Below are 18,719 nucleotides of genomic sequence, written 5' to 3'. Positions count from 1 at the left end.
CAAACCTATATAATAGAATACGACTTTACAATTCATGTTTTAAGAAAAAATTATCTTTTCTTGGCCTTAGGTATGTAGGCCTACATTTTAAGCATAAATGGTATATTTAATTTTCGTTTTTTTTGTAAATATACACTCTGTTAAAGCAAAATCGCAAATCAACAATTCGCGTGTAATAGGCCTACTTGTAAGCCGAAATTACTTAGTTCAAAATAGCACTGACAAACATACCACATAGCCTAATGTACGCTCAGTCACTAACTCGTAGCGTTATATTAACAGATTTAAGTAAAACATCAAACCGCGAACCCAAAATTGCGCATTAAATTAAACATTTAGACATTTGCAGCCTAATTTTCAATATTATTCCGTTGCTCTGGCAGGCCCAATACTGCTACCCTTGTTGATGTATATGGGCAAGACACTACAGGCAGCAATTGCTCAACCCCTTCTGGGTCGTTCAAATTATCCGACATACAAAAATGAAAATATAGTGGGGTGGGGGAAGATGGGACACCTTTTAAATCTATTTTCGTGCTCTTTGATAGTAAACAAAGAACTTTCAAAATATTATAAAACCGTATCCTCTCGACTCCCATGAACCGTTGTTAATTGTTTAAAACACGATCAGAATATTTGAATATTATTAGCTGAAAGTGTCCCATCTTCCCCCACAGTACTATATCTTTAAAAGGTTACGACCCACAAAGTTATGGATATATAATTCTTTAGGTTGAATCTATACAAACCACGGTATTAAACCAACAAGTTAACAATAATTTTAGCATCAACAAAAATTTATTATTATGATATGCGGATTATGTTTAGTTTTACCTGCACCGGTGTGCACACTCATGGTAATAGGATAGAAATTCTATAAATTCTTTATTCTGTATTCGTTTAATTTCTGTATTTAAAATTTTGTATTCGTTCAAATTCTGTATTCAAATTCTGTATTCGTTTAAATTCTGTAAATTCTGTATTCGTTCAACGCCGAAAAACGCTTTGTTTAACCAGGAGAAAACTGTCCAATATTACTCTAACTTTTAGTTTCATTCATGGTCAAGTTTTGAAAAGAAATGTCCCATTTTTCTTAAATGTCCCATATTCCCGTCCCAACTTACCCCACCACGCCTAGATATATATGAACAACTCGCATAAGTGTTGTTTTTAAAATACTTCTATTATACGCTGCTTAAAGAAACCTGCGTTTTTATACAAATACCTATAACTCATACTCGAATAAACTGTTTTTATCTTGGTCGAAATATAACCGAATTTTTCTTACTCAAAAAAAGACCGAACTATATAACACTACTGCTGGCACTTTGACAGCTAAATGAGAATAAAATGCGTTGACGGTCCAATTAACGTTCTTTTGTTATACCCTCGGTGTCAATAATTAACGGGGTATATGCTGTTTATCTACATAGATAACAAAATACCTGCCGTGTGTCAGCTGAGCTATGGACGTTGACCGTTCCTACACATACTGTCATGTTTATCCACGGCGTAAAGTGTTTATTCTGTCTTCGCAATCTTGACGAATGCAAAGTTAAGTGCTTGTCAGGGACTTGTGAAAGTTTAAGCTAACATGGATACTGGCTTATGCGGATATATGTTGCATGGGAGAAACGCCTATAACAGTAAAATCAGCTTGCAGTTGTTACAATTATGATTTTGCGTTTATTCTTTGCTTGACGTTTCGTATAAAGTAGGTCTATAAAAAGTTTGGGTAAGATGTGAAATGTTTTCATTCGCTTTCTTATTAACAAATAATATATTCGCAAAATATAACCACAGCCCGCGACTGTAAAATGCTTTGGTAACTAATTTTAAAATACTATCAAGAAATATGAGAATTGTGATAAACGTATTCCATCTTACCCCACACTACAATAAACGGTTACTTATATGGCTAACTTTCTCAACTATTACGTAGCATATATATAAAAGCTCTGTTTCGATACTTTAACTCAAGCTACGTTTTATGTAATGTGAATAGCGTAATATCTGTGTAATTAGCACTTACAGTTACAGGTTACCTGTTGACGTACATGAGAGCAAATACGTTTCGAAGCGAAATTTTTGTAACGCCTTTGAAACCAAAAGAAACAATAAATCTTACGTCACAGTTCTAACATTATTACGCCATAATTCAAGTTTCATTTTTGAGTTCTGACGCTCGCCTTTGAAAATTTCATTTGAGTTCAAAATCTCAATAGACTGCGCGTCGTTATATAAATATTGCTTATTTTAAAATAAGTTATTACTGAGAATTACTTATGTAAATATGGTTGGGAAAACACCGCTGTGAAATAATAAGAACTGCAAATGCAAACGTCTTAGGAGTGTAACTGAATTATACAGTTTTGCAAGAGCGGAATATATATTTTACAAGTATTACACTACTGATAAAATTGGAACGTATTCAACTGTAGTATAGTAGGGTGAAGGGAGATGGGACACCTTTTATTCTATTTTCTCGTCCCAGTAAGTAGTAAGCAAAGAACATTTAAAGAATTATAAAACCGCATCATCGCGACTCCTCTAGACCGTTGCTAATTGTTTAAAACATAGTCAGGATCTTTGGAAATGATGTGCTATAAAGGTGCCCCGTCTCCCCCCCACCCTACTGTATATATGCTATAGCATAACATTGCCAACGTTCGTAATGCTTGTATGATGCATTGTCATTGTTTGAAGAAGATTTTATTATAACTGGGAACAAAAAAAACATCATACAGTAATATACCTCACACCCACCTAAAACTGTAAAACATACCATTTGTCTACATTTTATGCCGGCACAAACCTCGGCAACGTTTCTTAATCTTTACATCGTAATGTAATTTTACAATGGAATTATTTAAATTTAAGGGGTAAAAAGAAAACTGCTTTTAAATTAAATCTCGTCTACCAAGCCTCGTAGTATATGATTTCACTGAAATAGAATATAAAAGTATAAATGTCTTGCTTATTTACACATATACGCACACAATTGTAGCAGCAATGCGCTTTAAACATGGCGCCCTCTATAACCAATATAACCTTTAGGTTAGCGGCAATCTCGGAATTGTATTTATATAGGGGTAAATATGGAACCCTTCACTTTTTACGAGTCATCCCTGCGCATAAGTGGCATATGACGTTGGCATATATAGCTCTAGTGTGCCACCGCCCGGACACAAACTGCTAGTATGTCGTTAAATTAACAGATTAACCAACTATAATCTTATATATATACAGCTTCTTCTATTTTTATTGCTTTTTGTTTGTTCTTTTTAAAGCTATATTCCTACAATTCATGCTCACCGTCAAGTTATAACATGACAGTCTTTCTACATACCAGAAAAATAAGTATTAATGAACCTCTTGCTCGCAGGTGGCGTATTCGTATGAAACTTACAGTTCAAATTCGCACGACCAGGGCTAGATATCAGCGGGAACCTAATTAAACGCTGAATATAATGTGATCTATAGGTTTATAAGCACACAAACCAGAATTAAATTCAAGTACTATTGGTCTTAGAAACCCAGTGTTACCCAAACAAATATAAAAACAACTGGTAACACAAATCTCATTTTTATTGTCATATATTATTTACATAATATTTAAATATCCTGATCGTGTTTTAAACTATTAACGACGGTCTATGGAAGTTGTGAGTATACAGTTTTATAATTGTTTGTTAACTGCCAAATAGAGCAAGAAAAAAAATGAAAAGGTGTCCCATTCACCACATTGTATATATATACGAAAAAGATACAGTGAATGGAATGACGCTGAACACGCTCTGTCATCTTCTATACACAATAGCGTTGCATTGCTATGGTACCATTGCTAATGGAAAACGAAAAAAGTCGCAACAAGAGTATTGGCCGAATCTCTGATGTTTCGTCTTAAATTTCTTTTTTATGTTCACCCGATGCAATCAATTGTTAAATGAATAAATGTAACTTATTCTATCTTTGCTCGGCGTGGCAAGGTCAGTAGTTATAGTTTAATTGAGAAGTGTTAACCAAACTAAGCGTTTGCGGAATGTTTCTTTTTGTTAACTACCGCGTAAGTCGGACAAGAAGTAGTGAGGGTATTTCCACAGTGGTTGACGTCATCGCTTTGAGCGGAAATTGCGTGTGAGGCATCGGATGTTTGGTCCAGGTTGATTGGTGGGTGGTCGTTGGACGGCAAAAGAATATCCATATTGTAAATGGGATTATCTTGGGTTTCTCTGCACTCCAGGTTGCTAATTTCGACTTTAACGGAACTGTAACCGTCCGGGTCATTATTTTTTGATTTAATTTCTCCCTCTATTCGGTGAGCCCTTTTTCTTCGGTTACGTACCACCACAAAAATAACTACTAGAAAAAGAATACACAGTAATGCTGCAATTAGACCGATGATTCCGGGAGAAATCGCATTTGTTGATGATTCGTACATGCTTGCCGTTGTTCCTGAGCTATCAATAACTTTGGTACCCGGCTTTGTTTTGCTGGGCGTGTAACACATATACGAAAATTTGGTAGAACATTTTTGAGGGTACCAGTTCACAGTACTTGATTGTTGATCGCTTCGATATATTGAAACACAGTTGCCAACACCTTTTTTAATTTCTACAATAGATTTATCGTAGTCGTCGCCGTTTATCCATTTAAATCCAAAGCTTTCGTTTCGTAAACCAACCCAAAAATATGGGTCAAAACAGCTATCTGATGGTAAGTAGCCTACCAATCTATCCAATGTTGCCTTATCCTTTATAATTGCCAATTGTGAGTTGTCCACTTCTTGACAATGTCGTTGTGCTTCGGAAAACTCTACCAAGTGCCTGTGGTAATAAAATTCACCCCATGTACCATTAAAGTGCTTATAACAATGGATGTCTTCGGGGCTTTTTTTCATATTTAATATTCTATTTAATCGTTCCCCTATAAAACGTCTGCCTCACACGATGGGTTTCAGGCTTTCTGGTTATCTAATAAACAAATAGCGCCCACACAGCAGTTTCCATTGTTTCCACGCGTTTTTCTCAGCTTCGCCAGCCCTGACGAAAATCCAGGTTCCAGGTATGGACGCTAGCTATGCAAGTTATGTCAACCAATTTATATGAACGGGGTACCAATACACAACTTAACTGTTGGTTGCTAATCACATGTTTATATATAGTAGTGAGGGAAAAGATGGAACACCTTTACATTCAATTTTATCGTCCCGTTTGGTAGTAATTAATGAACCTTCAAAACGTTATAAAACTGTATCCTCACGACTGTCATACACCGTTGCTAATTGTTTAAAACAAGATTAGGATATTGGGATATTATGTGCTAAACGTGTCCCGACTTGCCCCACTCTAGTATATGCTTCAAGACAACGTCGTTCAATTATCCTGAAGAACTATTAGTATATGAATGTGTTTCAAAGACGCGTAATCTACCACGGCATCTTGTTATTTAAACCAGAGTCCGTATATAACTCTGATTTAAACCATTACCAACCAAACCCCTATTTATTTAAGGAAAATAATGATCTTTATGTTTATATATGGGCGAATTTCATGTTAAAAACTCGGTAAAGTGCAACAGTAAGATACGTGAAATAATGAAATATTTTAGTTTCTCATAATTGTTTTTATTTTGCCTTTGCGCATCAATGTGTACATTGACTGAAGGGTGTAACAGTTGCACCTTTTATTCAAAACGTTATAGTTCTTTTTTAATAATAGCCTAAGCGTGTTTTAACAACTGTTGTTTTAATAACAACCCGTTTTTTTCGCCCTTGTAAGCTCTCCCGTTCTTCGTTATTGAGACCGAAAATACGAAATAAATTTCATTTATTCATTCATATATAAATATATATAACCTGTTATACGTTATGGCAGTTGAAGCTGTTATTTGATGCTGCTAGTTACTATATAGTTAATTAACTAGCAACATAAAATAATAGTGTCAATTGCCATAACTTAAAAAGGTTACAACCGCCGCTTGAAATTACATATTATTATTTAAATCGATTCACTAGTTGCGTGGAATCTGGAATGTTCTCGTGTGATCTCGAAATGAGGAACCAGGTGACGAATGTGTTGCAATGCCTTTGTTTATTGCGCTATGGTGACATAAAGTTCATTTTAATTGGTCACGTACACTCCAATTTAAAGAGATTGTCAGTGCTGTAAAAGTTCTGTTACGATTGTGTAACTTGTTTCGAATAAAGCTATGTACAATTTTAACAGCTTGGTTGTTACATACATACGTTGTATTTTACTATTTAAAAAATGTAGCAGTATAATGTATGTCCTGGTGTAAGTTTTATCTGTTAATTTTAAATTTTATCAGATGTGCTGTACTGCTGTATGGATTACATTAGATAGGTTAAGAATTTACTGAATGTAAGCTTTATTGGAAACTGGAAAGTGAGTTTTTGGTTCTTACATGCTCAGTTACTTTTGTGTTTCTTCGTATTTTCCAAGTCATGAAGTCACCACACAAAGTTCAAGCTGAAGTTGGTACTTCATCCCAAAGTACTTCCAATGACAAGTCAGAATCTGGTAACTTATCCCAAAGTACTTCCAATGACAAATCAAAAGCTAGTACATCATCCCAAAGTACTTCCAACGACAAATTAAAAGCTAGCACTTCAACCCAAAGTACTTTAAATAACAAGTCACCCACCATGCAATTAAACAGGGGTATAAAGGGCAAAATCACACAAAAGTCGGGAAAAGGTGTCAAAATGACTCCTTTTAAAAAAGGGAAAATCAGAAAATCCAATGATCCAAATAAAAAAAGATCTACAAGTTACTGTGGATGGAAAGTAAGTGAAAAGAAAAAAGCTTTGGAGGTTTTTAAGGAAGTATTTAAAAGTGATGATTGCTTTGCCTCCAAAGACATTCCTGAGCATTTGATGAAACAAATTCTTGAAAAAATGGATGGCAGAGATGAGGCTGGTATTCTGGACTTGGTGTACTATTATGAGCGCATAATACGTCAAGAGAAGGTTTTGAGTGCAAATCCTCTTGATATTTGGAAAGACTTAATTGAAGCCATTAGTCCTGAGAATGAACATCTAGAACAACAAATTGCCTCAGCACTTTTAGTAGCAATTGAAGAACCGATTCCTAATGTTGGTAACTTAAAACCTACAAAACAAAGGAAGTCTAAAACGAAATCAACTACAGATCCAAACATAGAATTTCCCAAGCCAGATTTTAACGAAGTATACAAATACCTATCATGTGCAATATTAGGCAAACCACTGCCCCAACTTTCCCCTGTAAATTCGCTTTTAGTGGAAGACTGTATTCAGTCGTTGTCTGAACAAATTAAAATTTTAAACGACAGTGATTTGCGGCAATTACTTCGAAAATCATTTTTATTTATTACACGCGAGGCAGACCAAGAAGCAGAGGCTGATGAAGAAGATAATGTTAAATGTATTCAACAAACTGCTAACATTTTTAATCCACTGGGAATAAATAAGAATGCTATAGTACCTGTTCCACCCAATTTATGATTCATTATATCATAGGCGCCAGACTTGGGGTTACATCGTATGGAGGCCTAACCTGAAATTGTTTGCTCTGCATTAATCAATTAACAATAAGATACAACCAATAGGCAATAAGTTAGATTTGTTTGATGGGAATTTTCATCTAACTATCCCTGCCTTCCCTGCATTTTATAACGTTTGATAAATTATAATATTCTAGTATTCGTTTTGTTAAACAAATATCTAGTGTCATTAATAACCTACACATTCTTGATAGATTCTCGTTTTTAAGGTCATGGCCCACTTGGTTCCTCTGTAATGTTTTCCTGTAATTTTAAAGATATTGATAAGTTACCAAATACCACTAACCATGTTTTACAACAACACCAAACATTTTTTATATGTTATTGATAATTAGTGAGTTGTTTGGAACATCAATAACTACACAATTTGACTAAATTTTGCATTCATTTGGTATAGGCTTTGTTTTACATTTGTTTTACATTTGTTTTTTCTTTTCGTTTAGAGCTGAAGTTTGATTATTATTTTAAATTCAAATTGAAAAATTGAAAAATGTTGGATATTAAAGTGAAAACGATGAATTCTCAATTAAAGACATTCTCTGTACCTGAATCAGTTGAGTGCTTCTTGTTTCAATAACCTTATTGGTTCGACCATAGCATTTACATATATGTGTTTAGTGTATGTAAAGGCTATGATTTTAACCTGAAAGTTTCATACACCTTCTACCATGCATACAAATTACTATGTATATAATATATATGTTACTTTGTGGGTTATTTATTTTTTATGTGTGACTGACCTAATTCTGACTAAAAAAAAACAAACAAAGTAATCATTGCAGCCTATAAGTGGATTTATCACATGGCAAAATGTGAAATAACCAGAACATGCTGGGGTTGGTGCTCGTTAAGATGACTTGATAAATCTGTAGTCATTTTAGGGAAAGCTTTGAGCTCTGCTGTGGTAAAATATACAAATACGAAATTTATTTCTAGATAACAATAAAGGAATTCAAAGATTGGATTTCATCTTCATTTGGAATTTCTCCGGATCAACAAAGATTGATCCTCCAAGGAAGAGTTTTACAAGATGACTTTAAATTAACACAAGGTTAGTTCTTTTCCGGTTTAACAGCCACCTTTTTTTTCTTCTCAATGTGACTTTAAGCTCAACGGTACATGAAATACAACAGCAGCGTAATTAGCAAACAGCAGTGTTATTGTTTTGGATTTATATAATATGTTTAACTTTTTGGATTCAGTACTTTTTTACTAGCCATGCTTTTACTTTTATCCCTAATGTTTAATGGATGTCGCTTTCTGCTTTTTCGTCATTGTTTTAATTTGTTTGATTTTTGCTATTAATATTAAAAGAGATAAGTACAAGTATAACTATATATATCATAGCTATAAGCTTTATGTTCTGTATTTACTATTTAATCAGTAAAACTAACAGCTGTGTATCTGCTGCATTTGTGGAAAAAGGTATATATATATATACATATATACGGTCTGAAATTGTTTTTATAAAAGTGATTGAATTTACATTGTTTTATTGTTTTTACCAGAACATCATGAAAAAACTCTTCACCTGGTGCAAAGATTGCCAGTAAGCACAACAACAGTTGCTTCAATGTCAACTGAATCCACCAACCCACCACCAACTACAACACAAGCCAATATATTTCCTGGCCCTGCACAAATTGTAAGTTTAACTATGCATAGGTTATTAGGTTTAGTCCAAACTGAGGCTTAGTGATACTGAGTTCAATGCTTGGTGCTGCCAATCTGGTATCATTGTGAACATCTGTGTGGTTGGGCAAGACACTTAACAGTCCTTGCTTTAACCCAGTGTTTAATAGCCAATAATGGTTGTACAAATAGTAAGCCATAAAAAATAGAAAAAGAAAACAATTCTCCTCTCAGTAGATGTGTAACATGAAGTAAAAAGTTGTCACAAAGGTTAGGAATATGAAACACCTATTGACATTTTAATAGCGAAAATATCATTCCTGGGTTCAACCAGGTGGCAATGTTGGCTGAATGCAAATATCTTACAACACATACAGTTCCCTTTTAAACGCGTTGGTTGCGCCACTGGTTTATTCTAAGGTAGTAAAGTATTAAGAAATCACAAACCGCGAAATACCCTACGTAATAAATATTTGTATATATTTGTTTTAGAGCCAGATGTTTCAAAACACAGTTGGCAACATTGGACAAATGATTGGAAATGCTGTATTCGTAAGTCCATTTTTCTTAAACCCTGGATTGTTGTAAAATGTACTTTTCTAAGTAATATTCTAGTACATTTTAAATGTGACACATTCTGTACTTGAAATTTAAAAATGTCTTAAAAGACTTAATATAGCCGTGTTTTCAGTTATACAATTTAGGTTTAAAATAAAAGAACATAATGCTAATATGACGATACTTCTAAAACATTTCAGCCTTAAAAAATATAAAGAAAATTTCAAAGAGACAAAGACCATTATAAATTTTGGTCATGAAAATATTGGATCCACAGCTATGTACAATATGAATAAGTCTAAAGTACAAACTATTAAATAAAGACGGAAACATGGCTATAAAAAATACACCACTGTAGTTTGAGTAAGACTTATTTTTTCCCACAGAGTTCAAACCCAGACAATCCCAACGAACCATCCATGAACCTTCATATCAACGTAACCCAGAGCCCCCATCAGAATAACCCACATCACCCACCTCACCAGGGGAATCCCCCACAACCCCGACGAATGATAAGTGCCCCGAGACGTCAGTTAAGTTCAGCGAATCGAACCTTGGATCAAATGTTTGACATTCTAGATCAACTTGAGGTGATATAATATAAACGTATTGTAATCTTTACGTGGTTCTAGCTATTCATATGTATATCAATTTCAAATGTTTAATTATTTATATTTAGATTCAAATTTTTTTATATAAATTTCAAACAATTTTGTATAAGTTTAAAAAAAATTTTAAACATGCATTCTGTAGCTAAATTTTTTTAAATAAATTTAAATGTCTAGAAACAGTACAAATAAGAGCCATCAAAATAAAAAAATACAGTTACTGTGTATTAATAGTAACATTTATTATACAGCAAAACAACACTGCACCAACCAGCAGTGAACCAGAAGTACCAACCAACCAGGATGGTGTTTATGCAGGTTCTATAATAACCATATTGGTCTTGTAAACTGTTAAGTCTTACATTTATATAAATACCCTACATCTAATTCCGCTAAGGCTTTCTTGCCATTAAAAATGCATGTTAACTTATGTACGCACTTTTGATAAAGACATTTGTCATAAAAATTATACTTTAAATACAGTTTTTTATTTACTTAGTTTTTTTACACTGTTCTTATATCTGAGAATTTAAATGTAAAAGCATTAACTCACTGGCTAAGAGTACAGGCGTGCGGGAGTGCGACACACTCCTGCCAATTTAGGAATTGGCTATTCTTGTTTAATGCACGACTACTGCACGCGTGTATAATGTTTCGACGATAACATTAATTCGTAAAGAAATGTGTAAAAATTTGACTTATATTTGCGCAAACACGATTATTACAACATAGCACCGTATTGTTTGTAAATATGCCGCAAATCACGCCCATTTTACACCTCCCTGATTGACCAATTAGAAACAAAGGAATCGTGGATCAACTATCATTATTACTTGTGCTAGATAAGACAATCGTGTAATATGTATGGCATATGGGAGTATTTAGAATAACAATGTTTAATTTACTTGATTGCGAGTTGCGGATGTGCGTCAGGCATGTAAAAAAAAACAAAGATACGGCCGATACTGATTCGTATTTAAATTTATCTGGCAGTTTCCTAAATCGTAGACGCATGCGTTCTGCTTACGCCAATGTTTTTTACGAATGTTAAAATCGTGTTAAAAATACTAAATTCTCACAGTGGTGTTTTAGTTTTTTACTTATATTTTAACGAATTTTCTTCTGTTGCCCCACCGACAGTGTTTTTTTTTTGGCTATAAGCCAACGATTCCCCGTGCGGTCTTGATAATTAAAAAAGTTCAATCTAGTTTCGTTTTCCCGATTAAAGCCAGATTACCGCGACGATTTCAACTTGCAACACACCCAAACTGTCAGATAAACATTTGCGGGTAAAACGTTTTTTTGCTCATGCAAAAACAGCTTTCCTGATACAAATACGGCGCAGTTTCATGTACCATACTTCTTAACTGTATTCGGTCAGCATACAAATTTTTAACCAAAGCTAGTTTAAAAAACTATAAAACTTATCGGCGATCACCGAGACACCGACGGCAGTTTATGGCAACCGAGGCAACCAACACTTTCTTTTCTACCGTCAACCAACTTCCTCTTAAAATTACCGGGAATTTAGTGGCGGTTTAAGAATGCCTGGTTTGCAAGTCATTCCCGTACAGACACGTGTCGAAATACTGGTGTATATTTCTCACGTAATACGCATTCGTCACGATTCCTATTATTGCGAAATATCTAGTTATGTAAGTCACAATTGCGATTCTCTTGGCTTGTATAAATGCGGGATTTATGATAAAATAAAGCTGTTTGTTATAGGTCAGAACTGCACGAATAGGTGACTTACGTTAACATTATACGATTTGTTACGCAGCCGACCAAGTAAATAAAGTCCAGGCTTCTATAATATCGAGCGGTATTACACTTGCAAATTAAACCACGTTACATTGCGATAAGTGTTCCTGTCGCGTAGAAGGTCTAACTATTGCGTTAAGATACATCCAAATTAAATTGTGTTTGCCGCACTCCCACGCAATTGCAAAACTCTACGCCAATGCATTAACTTATAAACCCGTTTGGAATATTGTTTGAAAGTATTACCAAATTTATCCATACCTAATTTGTGACTTGGTTACTGTGTTGATAAAAGAATACATGCTTACTGAATTGTGCAAAAATAGTAAAATAACATTATCAACACGTAAATATTGTTTTTGTAGTCACTTTTATCATCAATGTTTTATTTTGGATTTAATATATTAAAGTTGATTATGAAGTTGGAACAATAACCATATTATCACCACTCTAAAGAGCAGTGTTAACTAAGCGTCTCCTTTTTTGATGCTCAGCTGAAAACTGGGCCGAGCGCCGAGCCTTAATCAGTTATGCAATTTAATTCTTTGTATTTTCCAACAGCTCCAGTTAGCAACAGTGAGAGCAGTGTTGACCCTGATGCGAGTGGTGATACAGAGGAAGCACAACCAACTGCTCAACCTGGAAACACTGAATCAAACAACGCTCCACGTACAAGCTGTCCAAAGTAATTGAAACATATTGATTACATATATGTATATATGTATATATATGCATAATTACAATGAACTACCTTAATGTCTGTAGTTTGTGTATAGCTATGACCTTGGTAGTTTATTTTCAATATCATATAATAATGTTTCAGTTTAATATAACTTTGTTAGCTTTTCAACCATAAACAATTAACATCATATAATATTGTTTCATTTGGATATTTTTGCTGTAAATCGTCTTATTAGATTGCGGGTTTGCAACCTGCTGCCCGGGAAACCAACAGCATATTTTTCACCTAATGTAACAATAAATTTATATAACAGTTTTTTCTAAAAATTAATGCGTCCAAATTCCATATTTCTGCAGGCAGAAAACCCTTTTTTTAATATCATAAGATCAAAGACAAAAAAAACATTATTGCTCCATGCAAGCCTATGTTTAATAAACATACAGCCTGCAGGTTCGTTCACCCAGTAATTTATACCCGCCCCTCTTGTAATAAAAGATGCTTGTTCCTGCTTTAGATAATATTGTCTTTCTCCAGCCACCCTTCTTTACAAGAACTTGGAGCAACATTCACCCGAATGTTGTCGGCACAACGTAGATTGGAACCATTCCAAACAAGCATAACAACTTTCTTTCATGAAGATACTGCCTTTGAAAGCACAAATGTGAGCTTTTTCATTTTGAAAATTAGTTTTTAAGAGAAATGTGATTTATAAGACATTGATTTAATCCTGTAAGATATTTCCACGTTTCTTGAAACTACAAACAGATTTAATAATATTCTGTTGCTTCTGCTACCAAGCATAATGTAAATATTCTTTCACCAATCTTTCAATAATATGTAAATATCCTGAATGTTTTAAACAATTAACAGCAGTCTATCGGAGTTGTGAGGTTACAGTTTTGTAATTCTTTTTTTTGTTTACTACCAATTATTAATGTTCTTTGTTTACTACCAAATGGGAGGAGTAAATCGAAGGAAAAGATATTTCATCTTCCCCTACCCTACTATATAAGTTTTAATTGATTTAACTTTTAACAGAGTGCAGAGTTCCGTAGCACAGCCAGACTCATAACCTTGACATTACAAGCGCAACAAATGTTGTCTCATGTTCAACAAGCATTGTCACAAGTTGCCATACCACTTGGTAACACACCACCCCGCGTTATGTTGGTACGTGCTCAACCTGCCGTGATACGGACAACTAATAGTAAGTTACATTTATTTATTTACAGGACTAACCCTTAAATTTCAGTCCCATATATGTTAAGGCTAATACCTTGTAAGATTAGAGGCCTTTACCCAACTTTTGAAACAGGGAACAATGTGACATCATATACTTTTTTTGCCAGGTTTAAATAAAAACAGGCTTTTACCCTGTTGTTAAGTTTATACCATTGGCAATATTGCCAATATATTATAGAAAAGGATGGCAAGTGGTTGCCAATGCAGTTTTAAGTGAGTATGCAGAGCTGCATGGATGGTAATCCTATAGATAGACAGTTGCAAGTTTATCCTTCATTTATCCTGTCAGATGTTTATATCTTACAATCATTATACAGCAAGTGCTCGACCAAGGATGGGAACAGAGGTCCCCCGTCCAATGAACAACACCCCCCGATTTATGCCACGATCTTCGACAGTTGTACATGGGAGATTCCCCAATCTACCCCACCCCATGCATGCCCCACTACCCCCATTTCCACCAATGCCATTTAACCCAACAGCTGGACCGGTATGTTGTCTGTTTAAGGCTTCCAAAAATTTTTGCTTGCAACCTATTTTAATATTAAAAAAAAAATTCTAAAATTTTTTGCAACTCTTGAGGGTTGTTAGTATAATATATAGCCCACAGTGCTTTGTTTAAAATTGTTATACTCTGGGTAACCACTGAAGTTCGTTGTGAGACTCCAGTCCCCACACGGGGTTGTGACCCCCAGTTTGGGAAGCTATGATATTGGTTAATAAACCAACTTTAGCCTAAATCCTAGATCCCCAACATACTTTAGCAGCTTACTCATATAGAATATAATGCTGCATGATTAAATATTTTGTACTTACTGCTTGATATCATTTATTGCAATATAAAATATTGTCAATATACTGCTGCTGTTTACTTCTTATACAAATGGTATGTAGCATTCATAATTTAAAATCTACAGTTATTAAACAATATTACTTCTAACTTTTCAATTCTATTCGATTTTCAAACAAATCTAACATTTCTATTTTCCACAGAGAGGAAATATGCCACAGTTTCAAATCCTGTAAGTTTTAAACTTTGCTATTTATTATATATTTTAAATGGTGCCGCAGAAAAGTGCTTAGTGTGTCTGCCAAGAGTAATGGGTTTAGAGCACGACGCTGCTACCATTGTGGGCGAATGTGTCTTTGGGCTTAATAGCACTTGGTCCAACCCAGTGGTTATTAATGGGTTGTCCAAATTATCAGCCGTACATAAAAATAAACAACATATTCTGACACGAGGTGCATAAAGCTCACACGAGGTGTATGAACACCCGTGTTATAACAACTGTCCTTTCCCGGCCACCCGAGGATAAAGCAAGTTACATTTATATATTCAATTAATTTGTCAAAGATATAGGTATTTGAAAAAAAATACTAAACCTAATTATTTTAAAACAAAAAGATTATTGTATTACAATATCTTTTCATTTTAACAAGTTTAACCTAAAATGAAAGTCATATCTTATATGTTTTTTGGTTCAATTTGTGACTGTGGCATTAAAACCGTTTAATTGTATTTAGATTGTAGATAATAAGAATTTATGATATTTGTTATTGAGTTTTACGATCACTAATGGGTTGTAGCAGAGAATCTGACTCCAAAAAAACAATGTTTGTATATTAAATGCAGAACTATGTTATGAAAACAGTCTGGTATATTATGTACATAAACTTAACTTGCAAAACGCAAGTAACAACAGTAAACTTATTGTATATTTAATACAAACCCATTTATTGAAAACACACGTCTGGTACATTATGTGCATAAATACAGATTTGTTTTACAAAAGATAAACTTAACCTGTAAAAACGCAAGTCGCAACAGTAAACTTTAACAAGTAAATCAGTGCTAAACCTTGCAGAATTTATGTTGAAGTGAAACCTTTTACCAATTAAAGAAATGTACATTACAAATAAAAGTGTGGCATTTAAAAAATAACAGTTACAAAACTTAAATACAATTGTTTTCGGCGGTGTTTAAAACAATGAGTGACTCTAGTGTAGAATCTGATAATCTAGACCTATTCCCACAAAAACTGAAAGCCCTTTCACCATCCACACTTGATGCTGGTATGCTTAGGACACCAAGAGCCACTCTGCTTAGATTTGGAAATTCCGTCCTCACAGTTTTGCTATTCCAGAACTTCAAAATGTTAAATCGCTCATCAGTTTGGAAACGTTCAATATAGGAATCATCAAATGTTGTTCTTATGTACAATTCCACTTCATCATGCGTATGTACAGCAGGTTGCTTTTCTTGCCAATCCAGAAAGTTATCTTCTACACAATTTCTCTTCTTTTTCATAGCAGGCTGATCATATGCATAATCCACATGACTCCGTGTTGGTTCATTTTGACCATGAAGAAAATGAGTAACCAAGTCTTTTACTAATTTTTGGATCCTTTTTTTCTCTTCTGTTGTGAAAGGAATTAGGTATTTGAATTTAGGATTAAGGAAAAATCCCACGTAATGTATATCTGTGATTTCAAATTTTTCTTTTAAACAAATTCGTCCTCTGTTCTTTAAACATTTTATAATGCCTGTATCAGTTGGTGAAGTTATAAAATTTCTTTCTAAAGTGCTATAACATAAGAAGACTGACTGAATGGTCGGATACTTGCCAATTTCAAGAGTCTGATATATCTCTAAAAATGGCTTTAAGAAATGTACAAGTGTTTCCACAACACGCCAATCTATTCCATCAAATCTTTCTTCAAGACCATCACTAATTAATATTGATATGATGTCTGATTTATTGTTTAACACAGATTCCAGCATGGTGTATATTGAATTCCATCCAGTTTCATTGCTTTGCTGGATACTTGTGTTTAATTTCAGATTTAAACCAGATTTCTTGAAATAAGCCGCTAGCTTTTTAACTGCTACTACTGTGGTTTTTATCAATCCTCCAAAGGGTTCATTAGGTGGGAAATCTGAAATTTGGCTGGAGGATTGTAGTTGCAGTGTATGTTGCGCTACTGTTGCTAGCATGTGGCAACTACAGGGTATTCTGCAAAAAGGCATAAGAGCATTTTTTATATTTGCTTCATTGCTCGTCACAAAATATACGTGGCTTGCAAACTCCTGTATGGAAAATCCCAACTTTGTGAAGATCGATTCAACAGCCTTTCTTATGTTTTCGGGACTTGTTTTACCATCGGTAACTTCAGAAACTGTCAACACTTGCGACGTTAAACGCCCATTAAGCATAAAATGTGCTGTTAGTGACAGAAATTGACAACTCTTCATGTCGGTCCACATATCAGTAGTGACTGATATATTTCCGTACTCTTTGATTGCCTCTTTCATTTGTTCTACTGTTACTTTTTTAATTGTTTTGGCTTTTGCATCAGCATGACGCTTTAAAGTGTCACCGGAAGGTAATATGTCTTCACTGCTAAATATACCATGTTTTGCTGTAAGTTCCATGCAAGAAGTAATGAGACTTTGCAATCCTTTTCCTTCAATTGCACTAAAAGGGTGCATGTCAACCGATACAAATTTCAAAGCGGCTTCCTCAATCTTCTGTTTAAATACAGCAGGAACTTTATTTAAACTATTAGCAAAAGATGTCATCTTAACTTGATCAAGCGTATTGGCCAACCTTTATCTCGACGCAGCTTAACATGTGCTGTTTTAGTTTGGTAGTTCCACTTTTTCTGTCGTGTTTTATAACACTATTGCATAATTTACATAGAGCCAATCCTAAGTATGAATCGTATTCTTTGTTAATCAATAGTACAAAGCTTTTCCAAACTTTACATTCCCAGCCATTGGCTTTCCTTTCTACTAATTTATTGGTTTCCTATAACTTTAAAATGTCAACTCGCTTGTTATTTTGCAGAAAATAACTTCTGCTCAAAACTTCTACTTCACAATCCTGTTCCTTTTTTTCAAAACAGTACAGTCTTTTAATGACAGACAGAGATTAATGAGGTCATAATGGCCATTCTACTCCCATTGCCAGCGTAACAATGAGATAAGTTACATCACAATTCCCTAAAGGAATTGAACAATAGAATGGAAATCTCCCCCAGGTTTAAATCCCATTAGATTCAGGAAATTTAGCAAAATTTACTGGGCATGTATGAAATTCTTTAAACCCAACTTTGAACCCAACTATTTTGATTTTTTTCTAACTCTGGCTCAGTCTAAAGTAGCTGGAGTTTTGCTTCTGGGAGTTGGGATAATATGCAATCTCTGGCCTAAATCTCGGTCTTATGGCATGCTAAGCTGTAGAACCTCACCCACATACAATAAAAGTGATTTTTTTGCAAAAAAGATTTTGACGTACTGATTAATTATGAAATTGTTCTACAGTGCTTAATATTAGTAAAGTTGGGATATCTAGGTAGCTTATCTTAATATGGCATGCCACGTTGTTGGACCTTACTCACATACAAAGAAAGTAATTTTTTCAGAAAAAGATTAAGAACTACTGGTTAAACACATTATAATTATTTTTCTACCGCGCTTAATAATATTTCCATATTATATCTCCACAGTACCAACCCCCCAATGAACCCCCAAACCCACCCCACCAGCACAAGCAACCCAACCAACCAACAACCCACCAGTAACCATCACCAGACTGGTAGTGGACNACCACTCAATTCACCATCACACCACCNCAGTATACGTGCAGTAAAGCTATAAATAAGTG

At 34.4% G+C, this 18,719-nt stretch overlaps 3 protein-coding genes across 7 annotated transcripts in view; 2 read left to right on the top strand and 1 right to left on the bottom strand.

Moving 5' to 3' along the window:
- Window positions 1–6,331: 6,331 nt before the first annotated feature.
- On the top strand, window positions 6,332–8,009 carry LOC100176734. The gene has a single exon (XM_002119515.4). The coding sequence runs from the start codon at window positions 6,467–6,469 to the stop codon at window positions 7,505–7,507; it is 1,041 nt and encodes a 346-aa protein (XP_002119551.1). The 5' UTR covers window positions 6,332–6,466; the 3' UTR covers window positions 7,508–8,009.
- A 1-nt stretch (window position 8,010) lies between these two features.
- Window positions 8,011–18,719, top strand: part of LOC101243512 (large proline-rich protein bag6-like) — a 20,114-nt gene continuing 9,405 nt past the window's right edge. For 2 of the 5 annotated variants that reach the window (XM_004227118.4, XM_018815804.2), the window contains exon 1: window positions 18,569–18,700. Coding sequence is in view for 1 of the 5 variants with exons in the window: in XM_002119619.5 (XP_002119655.2) it covers window positions 8,057–8,119; window positions 8,503–8,617; window positions 9,075–9,211; window positions 9,691–9,750; window positions 10,143–10,346; window positions 10,616–10,682; window positions 12,690–12,813; window positions 13,345–13,471; window positions 13,849–14,017; window positions 14,370–14,542; window positions 15,046–15,074; window positions 18,562–18,696 (1,403 nt within the window). In the remaining 4 variants the exon portion in view is untranslated. Of the gene's footprint in view, window positions 8,120–8,502; window positions 8,618–9,074; window positions 9,212–9,690; window positions 9,751–10,142; window positions 10,347–10,615; window positions 10,683–12,689; window positions 12,814–13,344; window positions 13,472–13,848; window positions 14,018–14,369; window positions 14,543–15,045; window positions 15,075–18,561; window positions 18,701–18,719 lie in introns of those variants that run through there. The other 3 variants (XR_003396843.1, XM_002119619.5, XM_026838685.1) reach the window with 3 other exon arrangements.
- Window positions 15,992–18,555, bottom strand: ci-zf(bed)-1 (transposable element Hobo transposase). Its single transcript, XM_026838686.1, has one exon. The coding sequence runs from the start codon at window positions 17,630–17,632 to the stop codon at window positions 16,007–16,009; it is 1,626 nt and encodes a 541-aa protein (XP_026694487.1). The 5' UTR covers window positions 17,633–18,555; the 3' UTR covers window positions 15,992–16,006.

Source organism: Ciona intestinalis, unplaced genomic scaffold (assembly GCF_000224145.3).
Source record: "Ciona intestinalis unplaced genomic scaffold, KH HT000103.2, whole genome shotgun sequence".
Taxonomy (NCBI): domain Eukaryota; kingdom Metazoa; phylum Chordata; class Ascidiacea; order Phlebobranchia; family Cionidae; genus Ciona; species Ciona intestinalis.
This window is presented reverse-complemented; position numbering and strand designations above follow the sequence as displayed.